Here is an 18,252-nt window from a genome sequence, read left to right as displayed (position 1 = left end):
CTGACCCATTAAACGTACAAACCCCTAGACAAACCAAAACACATACCTTCCCCATGTCACACCCTGACCTAACTAAAATAATAATGAAAACAAAGATAACTAAGGCCAGGGTGTGACAGTAGATTGATGAGGATTTKTTTTATTTATTCCATTTTWGAATAAGGCTGTAACGTAACAAAATGTGGAAAATGTCAAGGGGTCTGAATACTTTTGAATGCACCGTATGCTATGCTCAGTTAACTTGTGTGTCYCWCCTTGGGGCAGACGTGCTCCGAGGGAAGGAGTTCCCCCTTTCTGGTCAGTGGGTCCCTCTTCCCACGGATCCCCCTCAAGAGGACTTCATGAACACCCCGCTGTCATCCAAATACGTTGTGAAAAACTATTTCATTTATTWAAAACTTTGACAATGCATATGCTGTGGTATTCTAGTAGGAGAGTGTATAACAGTGTAGTAGTCCGAGTGTTGTTATTTCTGATGAAATGTGTGATCTAACTGCCCCACAATCCAAAGTAATAAGGTTGATATAGTAGTATATCAAAGTAATCTGACCAATTATTTAATTACATTTAACTTTGACTATATTTTTGACTGCTTTAAGTTTTTCTTTTACTTTGACTGCTTAAAAAAAAAAAAATGTCCTTCTTCAACTACCACAAAAATCATTTTAAACAGGTAAAGCAAGTCCCACAATTTTACTTCATGTAAAATTGCCATCTAGTTGCTGCAAGGTATTTATATTAGACCCACAGGTGCCAACAACCTGCAGTAGTTGAGACTTCTCACCGCTTTGTAGCGAACTGTTTTCTGAAATTCAACCTCTGCGCTTGTCAAACAAATTCTCTCTGTGATTTCTTACCCCTTACCCATGAACTGGTATGGAATACAAATCATTAGATCACATTGAGAATTTGTCGTCATCAGTATTTTTGCGCTGTAAAGTGTTTTTGTGCCATGATTGGGGGCTCTCTAAATATGAAATATAACTTTTATTTGTATTTATTATGGATCCCCATTCCTGGGGTCCAGTAGAATTAATCCAGTTATACAATTTTAAAAACATTACAATACATTCATTACAGAATTCACAACASACTAAGTGTGTTCCCTCGGGCCCATACTCCACTACCACATACCTACAACGCAAAATCCATGTGTCCGTACGTGTACAATGTGTATGTTATCATGTGTTTGTATGCCTATGTTTGTGTTACTTCACAGTCCCCTTTGTTCCATAAAGTGTATTTTTACCTGCTTTTTAAATCTGATTCTACTGCTTGCATCAGTTACCTGATGTGGAACAACGTTCCATGTAGTACTGTGCGCCTCCCATAGTCTGTTCTGGACTTGGCGACTATGAAGAGACCTCTGGTGCCATGTCTTGTTGGGTATGCATGGGTGTCCGTTCAGCATGTCAACACCTCTTACAAAAACAAGTAATGAGGAAGTCAATCTCTCTTCCACGTTGAGCCATGAGAGATTGCCATGCATGCGTGAACTTTTAAGGGCCAGCCGTGCTGCCCTGTTCTGAGGCAACTGCAATTTTCCCAAGTCCCTCTTTGTGGCACCTGATCATACGACTGAACAGTAGTCTAGGTGCGACAAAACCAAGGCCTGTAGTACCTGCCTTGTTGATAGTGCTGTTAAGAAGGTAGAAAACAGGGCCTGTAGTACCTGCCTTGTTGATAGTGCTGTTAAGAAGGTAGAAACCAGGGCCTGTAGTACCTGCCTTGTTGATAGTGCTGTTAAGAAGGTAGAAACCAGGGCCTGTAGTACCTGCCTTGTTGATAGTGTTGTTAAGAAGGTAGAAACCAGGGCCTGTAGTACCTGCCTTGTTGATAGTGTTGTTAAGAAGGTAGAAACCAGGGCCTGTAGTACCTGCCTTGTTGATAGTGCTGTTAAGAAGGTAGAGCTTTATTATGGACAGACTTCTCCCCATTTTAGCTACTATCAATATGTTTTGACCATGATAGTTTACAATCCAGGGTTATTCCAAGTAGTTTAGTCACCTCAACTTGCTMAATTTCCACATTATTCATTACAAGATGTAGTTGAGGTTTAGGGTTTAGTGAATGATTTGTCTCAAATACAATSCTTTTACTTATATTTAGGTCTAACTTATTCCTTGYTACCTATTCCGAAACTAACTGCAACTCTTTGTTAAGTGTTTCAGTCATTTCAGTTGCTGTAGTAGCTGACGTGTATAGTGTTGAGTCATCCGCATACATAGACACACTGGCCTTACTCAAAGCCAGTGGCATGTCGTTAGTAAATATTGAGGCGCCTAAACAGATACCCTGGGGAATTCCTGCTTCTACCTGGATGATGTTTGAGAGGCTTCCATTAAAGAACACCATCTGTGTTGCACCAGGCACAAACCATATGGGTTATTACTGTGATATACTTTTGGGGGATTAGCCATTTATAGCCTCATGGTCTAGTTTCCCACTACTTCGCAGACTGACTCAAATGTTATGTMTTTTTCTAATCTCAGCTCTTGTGGTCCTTTGAGTCTGGATCTGAGTGGAACTGCTCCTGAGTCCGCCATCAGACACCCTCCCTAACCACCATAAGGATTGGGACAGCACCTTGGCCACAACAACCTGGCCATAACAACAGCCCATACACCAGGCCAGCCAGTGGCCAGAGTGGTCCAAAACCAAGCCCACCGTAGGCCAGGCTCCACCACCAGCTCCAAGTGAGAGCCTGCGTCACCCCACGGCCATGCCCAGGGAAGCTCMTCTGCCACAGGTAGAATCAGTGCTCACCTGCCTGATTCATGGCTAGACCTCTACAGACAAAGAGCCGGGGGCCTTTCTACTGAGGTGAGACTAAAAGCACAAGCACAATGTTGTTTTAGTGTAATTCATTCATTTTCAAGGACAGCAGTTTGTTTACTACAAGGTTGAGGACAAGGGAAGCATATGTTTATATTTATCCTCATCCCAAACCATAGCCATTTATTTATGGCTCTGTCTCAAACCACCTCTATTACTACTAAAGAACAGAACTGTACTACGCCTTCATCTGTGACTTGTCTTCAACAGCTTCAGCTGTAGCATGTTTTAATACTGCAGTACTACTGGGCTACTCCAGAGACATGTGTCCATCAGCTTTGGTTGTTGCGTGTCTCACTGTTTTAATTATTAGTCCTGCTGTAACACAGTAACAGATATGGTAACACAGTCAGTCAGGAGCAATGGATTCCATATTAAAACATTAATCATGGTACAGATTAAGATCTTAATTTGAGCCAGTTTTCTACAGCAGGAAAATAATCATGCAGCAGCAGGAAATGTGAATTATTATGTGGATTATAATGAATGGATTTTTTTTGGCAGTTGATACATTTTTCCTAAGGGGAAATCAAGTCTAAAATGTCAAATTACAAACTTCAGAAGACTTTTTAAACCTCAAATACRTAACATTTCTTGTGTTGATGGACAGTTCTCCTGCAACAGGGTAATCAAATTAAGATTTTACATCTGTAGATACTTAGGTTCTCACCTTCAGCTTATGAATTATTCATAGACATTTAATGGTCTTTGGTTTCCTCCCTGATTAATCCATGGGGTTCTGCACAGGATTCTGCTAGAAAGAAGTGAAATTGCAATGCAAATCTATTACTCTGGATTCAAATTGTTCAATCCTATGACATGACAGTAATGAAAATAGGCAGACCATGCCGGTGGGTTTTGTGTTTATATTAAGTGTAAAGGAATACACCATCACGAAGAGCTTGATCAATCTGTGTTATTACTAGAAATGAGAAGAACCATGTCCCTAACTAACTGCTAGGTATTTTGTTCAGGAAGCTAATTCAATTTCCTTTCCTCTTCTTTCTTTTCTCCAGGGCAGATTCCCTCACTGTGCCGTAGCACATGGATTTCAAGACTTCAAATGAAGAGGTAGCTACATTTTGAGTTGAATAGCTTTCAATCCCTCAGCATTTTGCAAAGATAATTGGAGCAAATTGGTCTGCCATGGCGACTAGTGTTATGTATTTTTTCTTGACATCTTACTCAACTGATGACACGTGTTGACCTTTGGAACACAACAAGTGTCATTGAGTTATCATATCACAATGCATCTCTGGCTTAGGTAGATGCAAATGTGACTGTCCTTGTTGCATGTCTGGTGCCTGGTGCCTACCGCCTGCAGTGTAAATTGTAAATGTACACAGACGACAGCATCTGATTGGAGTTGATGATGTAGATAATGATGGACAGGATTAGGATGGGAGGGCAATGATGACACACAAGATGGGATCAGAGATAAGGGTAATTACTGTACATACATGCTGTACAGCAGCCCAAACAATGCTCAGCCAAGCAACGCAGAGAGAGGCTCCTGACCTACCCAGCGATACAGCAGCATCACAGCACTGATTCAGCTAGGCTAATGAGAATGACTCTGCCTCCAACACATACATACCTCTCTCTCGCTCTCTCTCTCGCTCTCTCTCTCGCTCTCTCTCTCGCTCTCTCTCTCGCTCTCTCGCTCTCTCTCTCGCTCTCTCTCGCTCTCTCTAATTCAAGGGGCTTTATTGGCATGGGTAACATATAACATTTCCAAAACAAGTGAAGTAGATAATATACAAAAGTGAAATAAACAATACAAATGAACAGTAAACATTACACTCACTGAAGTTCCAAAAGAATAAAGACATTACAAATGTCATATTATGTATATATACAGTGTTGTAACGATGTGCAAATGGTTAAAGTACAAAAGGGAAAATAAATAAACATAAATATAGGTTGTATTTACAATGGTGTTTGTTCTTCACTGGTTGCCCTTTTCTTGTGGCAACAGGTCACAAATCTTGCTGCTGTGAAGGCACACTGTGGTATTTCACCCAGTAGATGGGAGTTTATCAAATCGGGTTTCTTTTCAAATTCTTTGTGGATCTGTGTAATCTGAGGGAAATATGTGTCTCTAATATGGTCATACATTTGGCAGGAGGTTAGGAAGTGCAGCTCAGTTTCCACCTGTTTTTGTGGGCAGTGTACACATAGCCTGTCTTCTYTTGAGAGCCAGGTTTGCCTACGGCGGCGTTTCTCAATTGCAAGGCAATGCTCACTGAGTCTGTACATAGTCAAAGCTTTCCTTAAGTTTGGGCGCTGATGTTTAGGTCAAGGTATGTATAGTCCAGTGGGTTCTGGTAGTCTTTAATAGTTGATTCTAAGATTTGTATTCGATCATGTATATGTTTTTGCTCTTTGCTCTTTGTTATAGAGCCAAAAAGATTAGAGAAGTGGTTTACCCATACATCTCCATTTTGGATAGATAATTATTCGTGTTGTTGTTTGTTTAGTGTTTTCCAATTTTCCCAGAAGTGGTTAGAGTATATGGATTCTTCAGTTACATTGAGCTGATTTCTGACATGCTGTTCCTTCTTTTTCCATAGTGTATTTCTGTATTGTTTTAGTGATGAACCATAGTGAAGGTGTAGACTCAGGTTTTCTGGGTCTCTATGTTTTTGGTTGGACAGGTTTCTCAATTTCTTTCTTAGGTATTTGCATTCTTCATCAAACCATTTGTCATTGTTGTTGATTTTCTTCGGTTTTCTGTTTGAAATATTTAGATTTGATAGGGAAGCTGAGAGGTCAAATATACTGTTAAGATTTTCTACTGCCAAGTTTACACCTTCACTATTACAGTGGAACGTTTTGTCCAGGAAGTTGTCTAAAAGGGATTGAATTTGTTGTTGCCTAATTGTTTTTTGGTAGGTTTCTACACTACATTCCTACCATCTATAGCATTTCTTAATACTACTCAGTTCCTTTGGTTTTGATGCCTCGTAATGGAATATTTCTCTGTTCAAGTAGACTGTGATTTTGCTGTGATCTGATAGGGGTGTCAGTGGGCTGACTGTGAATGCTCTGGGAGACTCTTAGTTGAGGTCAGTGATAAAGTTTATAGTCTACAGTGCTACTGCCAAGAGATGAGCTATATGTGTACCTACCATAGGAGTCCCCTCGAAGCCTACCATTGACTATGTACAGTCGTGGCCAAAAGTTTTGAGAATGACACAAATATACATTTTCACAAAGTCTGCTGCCTCAGTTTGTATGATGGCAATTTGCATATACTCCAGAATGTTATGAAGAGTGATCAGATGAATTGCAATTAATTGCAAAGTTCCTCTTTGCCAATGAACTGAATCCCCCAAAAACATTTCCACTGCATTTCAGCCCTGCCACAAAAGCACCAGTTGACATCATGTCAGTGATTCTCTCGTTAACACAGGTGTGAGTGTTGACGAGGACAAGGCTGGAGATCACTCTGCCATCATTGCTTTGCACAAAAAGGGCTTCACAGGCAAGGATATTGCTGCCAGTAAGATTGCACCTAAATCCACCATTTAGCGGATCATCAAGAACTTCAAGGAGAGCGGTTCAATTGTTGTGAAGAAGGCTTCAGGGCGAAAGTCCAGCAAGCGCCAGGACCGTCTCCTAAAGTTGATTCAGCTGCGTGATCGGGGCACCACCAGTACAGAGCTTGCTCAGGAATGGCAGCAGGCAGGTGTGAGTGCATCTGCACGCACAGTGAGGCGAATACTTTTGGAGGATGGCCTGGTGTCAAGAAGGGCAGCAAAGAAGCCACTTCTCTCCAGGAAAAACATCAGGGACAGACTGATATTCTGCAAAAGGTACAGAGATTGGACTGCTGAGGACTGGGGTAAAGTCATTTTCTCTGATTGAATCCCTTTCCGATTGTTTGGGGCATCTGGTAAAAAGCTTGTCCTGTGAAGACAAGGTGAGCGCTACATCAGTCCTGTGTCATGCCAACAGTAAAGCATCTGAGACCATTCATGTGTGGGGTTGCTTCTCAGCCAAGGGAGTGGGCTCACTCACAATTTGCCTAAGAACACAGCTATGAATAAAGAATGGTACCAACACATCCTCCGAGAGCAACTTCTCCCAACCATCCAGGAACAGTTTTGGTGACGAACAATGCCTTTTCCATCATGATGGAGCACCTTGCCATAAGCAAAAGTGATAACTAAGTGGCTCGGGGAACAAAACATCGATATTTTGGGTCCATGGCCAGGAAACTCCCCAGACCTTAATCCCATTGAGAACTTGTGGTCAATCTTAGAGGCGGGTGGACAAACAAACACCCACAAAATCTGACAAACTCCAACATTGATTATGCAAGAATGGGCTCCATCAGTTAGGATGTTAATTGACAGCATGCCAGGGCGGATTGCAGAGGTTTGAAAAAGAAGGGTAAACACTGCAAATATTTGACTCTTTGCATCAACTTCAGTAATGGTGTCAATAAACACCTTTGACACTTATGAAATGCTTGTAATTATAATTCAGTATTCCATAGTAACATCTGACAAAAATATCTAAAGTCACTGAAGCAGCAAACTTTGTGTAAATTTATATTTGTATCATTCTCAAAACCTTTGGCCATGACTGTACATACCCACGCGTGTGACAGAGCTGCAGAAGATGTGACCCGTTTTTTGTTGGTTATGTTGTCATAGTTGTGCCTAGGGGGCATATGAGGGAGGGAATGGCTGTCACCTCCAGGCAGGTGTTTGTCCCCCTGTGTGCTGAGGGTGTCAGGTTCTTGTCCGGTTCTGGCATTTAGGTCGCCACAGATTAGTACATGTCCCTGGGCCTGGAAATGATTGATTTCCCCCTCCAGGATGGAGAAGCTGTCTTCATTAAAGTATGGTGATTCTAGTGGGGGGATATAGGTAGCACACAGGAGGACATTTTTCTTTGTTAATATCATTTCCTTTTGAATGTTCCTGTTTTGATTAATTTCATGGGGTGAGTTAGGTCTGCTCTATACCAAATTAGCATACCCCCTGAGTCCCTTGCCTGTTACACATCTGGTAGTTTGGTGGATGGAACTACCAGCTCTCTGTAACCCAGAGGGCAACCAGTGGGTCCATCTCCTCTATACTATGTTTCTTGTAGGATGACAATGTCTGTATTTACAATTTCTTTGATGAAATCCAGGTTCCTGCTCTTTAGGCCAATGACAGATGACCTCAGGCCTTGGATATTCCAGGATGAGATAGTGACGGCTTTGTGTTCCATAAAGTGTCCAATGTTGTTGGTCATGTGGTTTGAACTCAGGCCAGTCAGTGTGAGCAGAGCCTGCTGAGCATCTTTTGTTTTATTTATTTTATTTCACCTTTATTTAACCAGGTAGGCTAGTTGAGAACAAGTTCTCATTTACAACTGCGACCTGGCCAAGATAAAGCAAAGCAGTGCGACAGAAACAACAACACAGAGTTACACATGGAATAAACAAGCGTAGAGTCAATAACACAATAGAAAAAAAAGAAAGTCTATATACAGTGTGTGCAAATGGCATGAGGAGGTAAGGCAATAAATAGGCCATAGTATCAAAGTAATTACAATTTAGCAGATTAACACTGGAGTGATAGATGAGCAGATGATGATGAGCAGATGATGGTGTGTAAGTAGTGATACTGGTGTGCAAAAGAGCAGCAAAGTAAATAAAAACAATATGGGGATGAGGTAGGTAGATTGGGTGGGCTATTTACAGATGGACTATGTACAGCTGCAGCGATCGGTTAGCTGCTCAGATAGCTGATGTTTAAAGTTAGTGAGGGAAATGTAAGTCTCCAGCGATTTTTGCAATTCGTTCCAGTCACTGGCAGCAGAGAACTGGAGGGAAAGGCGGCCAAAGGAGGTGTTGGCTTTGGGGATGACCAGTGAGATATACCTGCTGGAGCACGTGCTACGGGTGGGTCTTGTTATCGTGACCAGTGAGCTGAGATAAGGCGGAGCTTTACCTAGCACAGACTTATAGATGACCTGGAGCGAGTGGGTCTGGCGACGAATAGGTAGCGAGGGCCAGCCGACTAGAGCATACAGGTCGCAGTGGTGGGTGGTATATGGGGCTTTGGTGACAAAACGGATGGCTGTGATAGACTGCATCCAGTTTTCTGAGTAGAGTGTTGGAGGCTATTTTGTAAATGACATCGCCGAAGTCGAGGATTGGTAGGATAGTCAGTTTTACTAGGGTAAGTTTGGCGGCGTGAGAGAAGGAGGCTTTGTTGCGAAATAGAAAGCGGATTCTAGATTTGATTTTGGATTGGGGATGTTTTATATGAGTCTGGAAGGAGAGTTTACAGTCTAGCCAGACACCTAGGTATTTGTAGTTGTCTACGTATTCTAGGTCAGAACCGTCCAGAGTAGTGATGCTAGTTGGGCGGGCAGGTGCGGGCAGCGAACGGTTGAAAAGCATGCATTTGGTTTTGCTAGTGTTTAAGAGCAGTTGGAGGCCASGGAAGGAGTGTTGAAGCTCGTTTGGAGGTTAGTTAACACAGTGTCCAAAGAAGGGCCAGATGTATACAGAATGGCGTCGTCTGCGTAGAGGTGGATCAGGGAATCACCCGCAGCAAGAGCGACATCGTTGATATATACAGAGAAAAGAGTCGGCCCGAGAATTGAACCCTGTGGTACCCCCATAGAGACTGCCAGAGGTCCGGACAACAGGCCCTCCGATTTGACACACTGAACTCTGTCTGCGAAGTAGTTGGTGAACCAGGCGAGGCAGTCATTCGAGAAACCAAGACTGTTGAGTCTGCCGATAAGAATACGGTGATTGACAGAGTCGAAAGCCTTGGCCAGGTCGATGAAGACGGCTGCACAGTACTGTCTTTTATTGATGGCGGTGCCTTGAGCATGGCTGAGGTGCACCCATGACCAGCTCGGAAACCGGATTGCACAGCGGAGAAGTTACGGTGGGATTCGAAATGGTCAGTGATCTGTTTATTAACTTGACTTCCAAAGACTTTAGCTTGGGCTAGTGTAAGAGTGGGGTTTGGGCCTGTTTGCCTGCTCACAGTCTGGGCGAATGTGTGACTTCCGTGTTGAGGTCCTCTTTGCGGGGGGGTCATTGGCTGTGGCAGGAGCAGGGCATAGGTCTGATCTGAGGGGGCTAAATGGTTGTGGGCATGGTTTGACTTGGGGGGGGTTGATTGGTTGGGTGGTGGTGTGGTCTGGATGTAGGTCCTCGCTACCTGGGTCCTCTATGTGTAGGTCCGGGGGGGGAGGGTCCTTTAGGGTCCAGGCGAAGGTGGGGCAATGCTGCCTTATATGGTGACCTGATCATGAAAGGCTGTTCAAGTCCATGGTGGAGTGGTGGTGGGCCAGGTAAACATTTGGTTTTGAGGCACAGTCACAGGAAATACTTGAGTTACCCGCTGTGTGGATATAACCACTTGTGCATTGGGGAAAGTAAAGAAGCTCTCTCTCTCTCTCTCTCTCTCTCTCTCTCTCTCTCTCTCCTTCTCTCTCTCCTCTCTCTCGTCTCTCTCTCTCTCTTCTTCTCTCTCTTCTCTCTCTCTCTCTCTCTCTCTCTCTCTCTCTCTCTCTCTCTCTCTCTCTCTCTCTCTCTTACGTGTGAGTGAGACATACACACCATAAATGCTGTTGATATTAATAATACTCACACAGGCTGTGTACAGCACAAGTAAATGTCATTCTATGAGTTGCCATACCTGCAGTTGAGCTGCCATGATTTCTTTACACAGAGCTAGATACAGTACATGTAAATATCATTATTTGAGATGCCTTACCTGTAATCGAGCTGCCATTTCTGACTAAAAATACTGGTGACTAATGTGACTAATGCAAACTGGTGACTAATGTGTCCTTCGGTGACACTACTGCGTGTGTTGTCAAGGATGCTCAGTCACATTGGCCCACTTGGCTTTACATTAGTAATCATGTCAGGTGAAGGTGCTTCTGTTATTTAGATATTTAGACTTAACCATAGTCTCAAGGACAGGACAGGCATTCCAAATAGCTGGTGGGGAATTGGCTATGCAGAATACAAATGTATGCAGATCATCATGTTTAAAATGGATCACGGGATATGATGATGATTTCTCTCATCCATTTATTTTGCGCAACACTGAGAAATGCATATCTGGTGACTGAGCATTATTCTAGAATCTTAGATGGATAGACGAAATGATGCTGAATTATTTCATTGGAGCTTTATTAAATTAGACGATTGTAACTAATTGTTTCCTTTGTCTGTTATTAAGAGGCATATCATTGCAGTTACCTGGTTTAATTTTCAGGGCCTAGACGACAATATATTTAGCTGAGATTAATGTTATAGAACAGTGCATAAAACATTTATGCAATTTACACTAATTAGTGAAACTGAATCCAGGCCTAAAATAAAGTTCAACACTAACCTTAATCAGTGAGTCTATATTTATCCTGTCTTCTTTTAACGGAATTGCAACATAATATGGAAGATGTATGCAGAACATTAGTGAGTAAAAAAAGATTTCCCTGAATTGATCATGAATTATGATAGATCTTTTCCTAACCCATTGGAAAATGTCCATAGGGCATTCTCTGTGTCACTCTGCCAAAAGTCTCTACAATGTCTTTCCAATGTCTTTCCAATTCGATGACATTTATTTCATTTCATTTCATGGCCAGTTAATTCGGACATAGAAGAATGAGAAATAATTTTTCCACTGATTTACTTTGCAGACGAAGACTGGGGTTTATCTGCTGCAAGATGGTAATGAGGAGCCTTTCAATATTCGACTGCACTTGGCTAAAGACATTCTGACAATTCAAGAGCAAGATGTCATCTGCGTGTCAGGAGAACCATTTTATTCGAGTGTAAGTAACCTGCTGTGCCTGTCACATAAAATACCACGCATTGACATCATACGGCTCTTTTACAGACACTCCAAAAGGCTAGTGCCGGCATTGACTGCATGTGTGGGTATGGATGTGGATACGCAGACCTGTGAGCCTCTGCAGCCCCTCATGATGAGTTCAGATTTTTTTGTGGCCCCCACCCCTATCAAAGTTGCCCATACCCTCTGTAGATGGTGACACACACACACACACACACACACAACACACACACACACACACACACACACACACACACACACACACACACACACACACACACACACACACACACACACACACACACACACACACTATATCTGGGGTAACAATATAAAGATATTGACAATGTACTGACTGAAAGACCATATGCTCATGGAAGAGCTACTTCAGTCAATTGTAAAACCATAAATCAATATTCATATTAAAGGGTGTTTCAATTACAAGAAGAACATGTCATGTCATGCAAGAATTACTGTATATTTGGAACCATGAGAGTGAGGTGTGAGCATGACTGATGAGATCATACAATAAACAGGACGAGCCAGATACTCAACCTCATTGGTCCATGCCTAAGCATGTCTCAACCTCATTGGTCCAGCATACACACCCTGTACCTGGTTGTACTCAAACATGCTCTGGCCCTTACAGTAATTTGATGTACTTACATTAAGTGTGTAATAAGTGTGTAGTGATACGTACTGTATGCACAGAAACAGGAGAGACACCCATGTCTCATATCAAGCACCATTTAAAAGGGACCTTTCCGTTATTACTTTCCTTCTATATCAGTCAGCTCTGTTATTCTTTCATTTGCATCTACGGTAAAACTTAAACTCTAAGTAAAGTCAAATGAAACTCTAAGTATCTCCATAATAAACACGGTCTCTTTAATCTATCTGATTCCTTGCAGGAGAGAACTGTAACAATCAGAAGACAGACGATTGGAGGTTTTGGCTTGAGCATCAAGGTAATTTAGATTGCCATTGATTAGTTGTTTTCTGCCATTGATTAGTTGTTTTCTCCCTATTCTATCTTTTAATTTACTTTCACCTAATGCAATTGATCTTTTACAACCACAATTGATTCATATCAACAGTAGACTATTGGAGTAGCCTATTGGAGTAGCCTATTGGAATAGACTATTGGAGTAGCCTATTGGAGTAGCCTATTAGAGTAGCCTATTGGAATAGACTATTGGAGTAGCCTATTGGAGTAGACTATTGGAGTAGCCTATTGGAGTAGACTATTGGAGTAGCCTATTGGAGTAGCCTATTGGAGGAGACTATTGGAGTAGCCTTTTGGAGTAGGGACTATTGGAGTAGCCTATTGGAGTAGCCTATTGGAGGAGACTATTGGAGTAGACTATTGGAGTAGCCTATTGGAGGAGACTATTGGAGTAGACTATGCGGGAAGACACAATAGTTTCTCTCTTTTTTCCTCTGTTTCTTTCTTTTCCGCTATTTGTTTGTGCAACAAACTACATAACTATGTAATCACCCCCCTAGGGAGGCGCAGAACACAAAATCCCTGTTGTGATATCAAAAATATCAAAAGAGCAAAAAGGTAAGCTCTTTTTTAGTTCTTTGTATCCATTTCATTATGCCTTACGAATTATTATTTCTTCACCCAAACATAATATATAATATATTGTCTGCAGCTGAACTGTCTGGGTTGCTGTTTATCGGAGATGGAATCCTCCAGGTAAGCGATGATGATGAGTATTGTGACAGTTTCTTCTGCCTGGTGTCGTTCAGTGTTTGTACTACAGGTCTGGTTGAATTCCAACCCCTTCAAACTCTGCTGATGGATCACTATGCGGTATATGAGTGCACTGAGCTATGTGTTGGCATGGCCAGGAAGAACGTAGTGTACAATTGCAATCGAGATCTTCGTTGCAACTGTCACTGTCAGCGTTCATTGTTTTGCAGCAATGCTATTTTTGAGCACGGACGACAGAAATATATAACGCACTTGATTGCTGTTTTACGAATCAAGGACCACGTTTTCAAACACACTTCAATGATGTAAAATAAAGCATATTATGCTTATCATCAGTTTAATGGATCTGATATCATTGTTACTAACCATAAGACTGTTTGTTTTTAGATAAATGGAATAAATGTTCGAAGCTATCGCCACGAGGAAGTGGTAAGAAGCTGACAACTTAATGTCTCATATTTCACTGAAGCTGCAACACTTGCAACGCCACCTTATCTAGTTTCACTTATTCGACCTTATCTGTGGGACCCGTAAGATCTGTTTTACACCTTTTTCCAATTTGTATGTTTCAACCTCCCAAAATGCGTGAGGCCGCATAAATCTCCCAGGTTTTCAACCAATATCTAATCTACTTGTTCTAAGAAGGGAATTTGCACTACATCCATCATCCAAGTACGTGGTTGAAATGAGTTTAAGACTTAGAAGTCCAATGGCAGTATTGACAATTCTCCTAATTTTCCTTTCCAGGTGCAGGTTTTGCGAAATGCCGGAGAGGATGTCACTCTGACTGTTTCTTTCTTGAAGAAGACACCAGCTTTTCTGAAACTGCCCCTCTGTGAAGACTGCACATGTACGCRCGCGTATCTTAGAAAGCTCCACAGAAATATCAGAGCTGAAATTGTGTTATTTTCACCAAGGATATGATGAGAGGAAATAAGAACAAGATTAGAGAAATAACCTTCTCCATCTACACATAGAGCTGGAAATAAAAGTTGTTTTGAATATTGTTATTACCTGAAATAAAGCAAGATGGAAAAGTTCCAGTGAATATTGTACCAAGGCTGAAGAAGCGATAATATGACTTTTTTTTTTATAACTTCTGAATGTCATTCTACTCCCAGGTGTTCCAAGTGATCAGAGCAGTGGAACGTCCTCCCCTCTATGCGACAGTGGCTTACACTTGAACTACCATCCTAACAACACGGTACAGTTCAACATTCTCATTTCTATATAACTTTCAGCCATATCTCTTCTCTCTGCAACTCCTGAAACATGGCCAGTAGGCTGTTATTCCATAGTGGTATTCACAGGCAGACGGTGACAGTCCGGGTGCTCYAACTCTTTCTCACTCTTTCTCTGGGCCAGAGGAAAAAAACACATTATTCAGTAGTTCCACAATGGCTTGTACTTATACAGCCTCTGCTGCAGCTACGTCTACCCGTATGAATCATGAACAGGCCTGGGCTGTTGACATCTTAGTGTGCCATGGGAGATACTATATGAAGTGCCAAACGATGAGTTGTTCCATTCTCTGTGTGTATAAACTCCTGCAGGACACACTGTCCTGCTCATCTTGGCCCACGTCCCCTGGGCTCCGATGGGAGAAGAGATGGGTGGACCTGCGCCTTATTCCTCTCCTCCACTCTCGTCTGTCACAGCACGTCCCCGGCTCTGACGTCTGCAGGTACAGTAAGCTGAGTGCTGTGCTGCAGCAGGGGGACCGGAGACCGCTCGTTGTCAAAATGCAGTCATGGGCCATTTTCTGGCACACTGTCACTGCTGCTGAAGGTTCAGTGACCCCGGTGCCTCTGCTATTTGAGAGGGGTCCCCTGGTAAGGGACTTTGGTGACTTTGTGTTAAAATGACTTGTCTCCTGTAAATACCTTGAGATGATTCAAATGAAGAAGTCAGTCACTGGCAGTTTTGCTGCAAAGCTTGCTTGACTGTTACTTATTTCTCTTGAATGTACAGTAATAGAATTGTGAGTTCATGGGTCATCATAATATACGGACAGATAAAAAACGATATTGGGATATACCTCGCTCATATTGATATTGATGTCAATATCACATTGAATTTGTTCCAACCAGTGCTAAATACTACATTGTCTGATTCTGATTTCTATAGGAAAAATGCATTTCACGTCATAGCTGTGGATGGGGTTTGCAGCGGGGTTATCACGTGCCCCGCTGCTGAAGACTGCCTAGATTGGCTCCAAGCAATCGCAACTAACATATCAGCTCTCACCAAGCACAATGTGAGTATAATCAAACTGAAGGCAAAAACATGAGTAAGATAGGTAGATTTTCCATAGCCTTCAATATCCACAGGTTTGGTTTTGAAAAATACAATAGAGCACTGTATTACTACAGTAATATAGGTTGCATGTGGCTGTAAAAGTGATTTAGTGGTCATGTTTCGGAGGATGCATGACTCGACCCTCACTTCTCCCGAGCTTGTTGGGGAGTTGCAGCAATGAGATAAGATTGTAATTGGGGAAAAACAGCTAACTGTATCAATAAATGTGTCAGATGTATCATATAAGTCACATACTCTATATATGAATGTCTTTTCATGCTATGAAACATCCACTTATTTTTAGAGCCGTAGGTCACAATATCAGAGTTGGCTCTTGGAGACAGCTACGGCATACACTTATAACCCCAAGCTAACTAGGCATTTGTATCATCTATAATTCAGAATGATGCATTATGCAATAATAATAATGCCGAGAGGTGGCAAGCAAATTAAAAAGAACTCCGGAGATGGCAACTGTGTCCTATGCTCCATTTCTCTGTTTGAACATCTTGGAAAAAGCTTTCTCTCGCTGGGTGTGTGGGGAACAAGTTAGTGCTTTGTTTTACTTCCAGATGGATAGTGCTCAACAAACAGGGTCAGGAAAGTGTGTGTACCAGTCAGCTCTGTATCTTCGTGGTTGGACCGTCCTCACTTTGTATCCAACTGACAGAAAGCAAATTAGAGGTTTTATTTTTTAGTGTTGCTATCTCTGAGCACCAAAGTAGATTTTTCCAAATTAATACCATGTCGTCCATTACTGTTTAATGAGTAAGTGGACCTGGTAAAGATCAGGCGAGGAAGTACAAAACTACAGAGTTTATTTTCTTTCCATTCGCTCTCGAAGATGCTGCTTTGAAGATAGGCTAGCCAGCCGTGTCGATGGTTCCAAGTGGTGTGATGAGAGTCGCGTAATACGATGGTTTGAGCAGAGTAGTAGAATGGCCCCACTTAAATTAGCTTTTGAAGATACTTTACTTGGGACAGCTAATCAGCCGTACCAGTGATTGTCCGTGAGGTGAGTTTATCGTCTCTACCTCGTATTGAGATTCACTGTTCAAACCACTTAAAACGTGCAGCTGCAGTTTGACACTTTTGTGGTCTAGTATGTCAATTTCTTAACCCATCATGTTATACATGTTGTTCGAAATGGACAGTTCCATCAGGCTGACACGCTCTCTGAACTCACTCAGGGGCGGTGACTACTTACTCTGCACAGTTATAACAAACATATATCTCAAATCACATCCCTTTCTTAACAAAACACTTTCACAATTGTTCATATTACATGCACAACGCATAGTATGGAAACTTCGTACATGTAGTTGATATACTTTCTAAGTTACAGTATTTCATTTTTAACATTTTTAATGACATCACAAAATAACAAATAAAATTACATTAGTTTTCTATAGATCGCCTCTGACCATTCCCCACATTCTATGTTAGAAATATTGTTTCAGTAGTTGCTTTTGAACGTGTTAGAGTTTCAGCAGGAAAAAGGTCTGTTGAGACACATGCACATTCTTTTGGTGAATTTGGAGAGGGATACCTGCATCTTCTCCCCTTGATTTACAACAAGACATGAGTTGTCAGTCACCATTAGTTCTTTCCTCCCCCCTCTGCAGGTGAGAGGGGGTCTGATTGAAGTTATTCATTGCAAACCTGATCTGATCTATTTGGATTCTTGTGGACAGTCCTGACACTGGCTAATGCTAACTCCCACTCAGATAAAATCCTCATTCTGGCCTGGGTGGGTGGTTGGAGTACTGCTGAGAGTGTGGTTCGGAATGTAGTAAAGAGCATCTCAACACCTAGCATAGTATTAGCAACCTCTAAGAAATGTAATTATAATGTAGCCTAGGGGCAGTGTTAGGGAGTATAAAGCCTCTAGGGGGCTAATGGGGAATGGGCTAATGTGGAGTGGACTAAGTGAGGGGTCACACTGAGCATAATACTGACGAGTCACTGTCACTACTGTACAGTGTGGAACAGAGGGTTTTCTGGCTGCCACCAATTTGCTCCCCACCCACTTCTTACTGTACCAAGATGCATGGAAGAGGTTGTCACCTGGATATGATTATATCAGTCTCTCTAAAAATGGAAGCTTGGTTGGTAAGTGAGAAATGAAGAATTATTTACAGTGGCTGATCTGCTCATTGTGTGCAACACTAACAGAATAGTTAGGAGACATATCTGTGGCAGACTTCCAACGCCTTTCTAAGGCACTGGACAGGTCTAGTACTGCATCTCTCCATAACATTGAAAAATAAACACTGGCTCCTCTCCTGGATCACTGTAGAAATGTACCATTTTGGAAATGAGATGTTGTGAAAATGTAATAGCTACCCTCCTCCATAGGAAGACTTTGTGGGAGGCCGGCAAGGTATAATTTGGTGCTCTCTCTGTTCCTGCGAGAGGGTTCTATTGATAGCGTGGCGTGGATTAGGAGATACTTGGGTTCAAATACTATTTGACATCATTACAAATACTTCTGTGCTTGATTGAGCTTGCCTGGTTTAAAGGACCAATAGAATAGTCCCAAAACGGGCACTCTAGGTATGC

General features: G+C 42.1%; 1 protein-coding gene across 1 annotated transcript in view; it reads left to right on the top strand.

Moving 5' to 3' along the window:
• sntg1 (syntrophin, gamma 1) overlaps positions 1 to 18,252 on the top strand; it is a 63,012-nt gene that overhangs the window by 28,017 nt on the left and 16,743 nt on the right. Inside the window, exons 2-12 of the mRNA XM_024009260.2 lie at positions 2,493 to 2,823; positions 3,852 to 3,906; positions 11,518 to 11,652; positions 12,584 to 12,640; positions 13,179 to 13,236; positions 13,331 to 13,374; positions 13,780 to 13,821; positions 14,140 to 14,242; positions 14,514 to 14,596; positions 14,946 to 15,076; positions 15,520 to 15,649. Coding sequence (XP_023865028.1) covers positions 3,880 to 3,906; positions 11,518 to 11,652; positions 12,584 to 12,640; positions 13,179 to 13,236; positions 13,331 to 13,374; positions 13,780 to 13,821; positions 14,140 to 14,242; positions 14,514 to 14,596; positions 14,946 to 15,076; positions 15,520 to 15,649 — 810 coding nt within the window. The 5' untranslated portion in view covers positions 2,493 to 2,823; positions 3,852 to 3,879. The remainder of the gene's footprint in view (positions 1 to 2,492; positions 2,824 to 3,851; positions 3,907 to 11,517; positions 11,653 to 12,583; positions 12,641 to 13,178; positions 13,237 to 13,330; positions 13,375 to 13,779; positions 13,822 to 14,139; positions 14,243 to 14,513; positions 14,597 to 14,945; positions 15,077 to 15,519; positions 15,650 to 18,252) is intronic.

Source organism: Salvelinus sp. IW2-2015, linkage group LG19 (genome assembly GCF_002910315.2).
Source record: "Salvelinus sp. IW2-2015 linkage group LG19, ASM291031v2, whole genome shotgun sequence".
NCBI lineage: Eukaryota > Metazoa > Chordata > Actinopteri > Salmoniformes > Salmonidae > Salvelinus > Salvelinus sp. IW2-2015.
The sequence above is the reverse complement of the archived record's forward strand: the minus strand, read 5'-3'. Positions and strand labels throughout refer to the sequence as shown.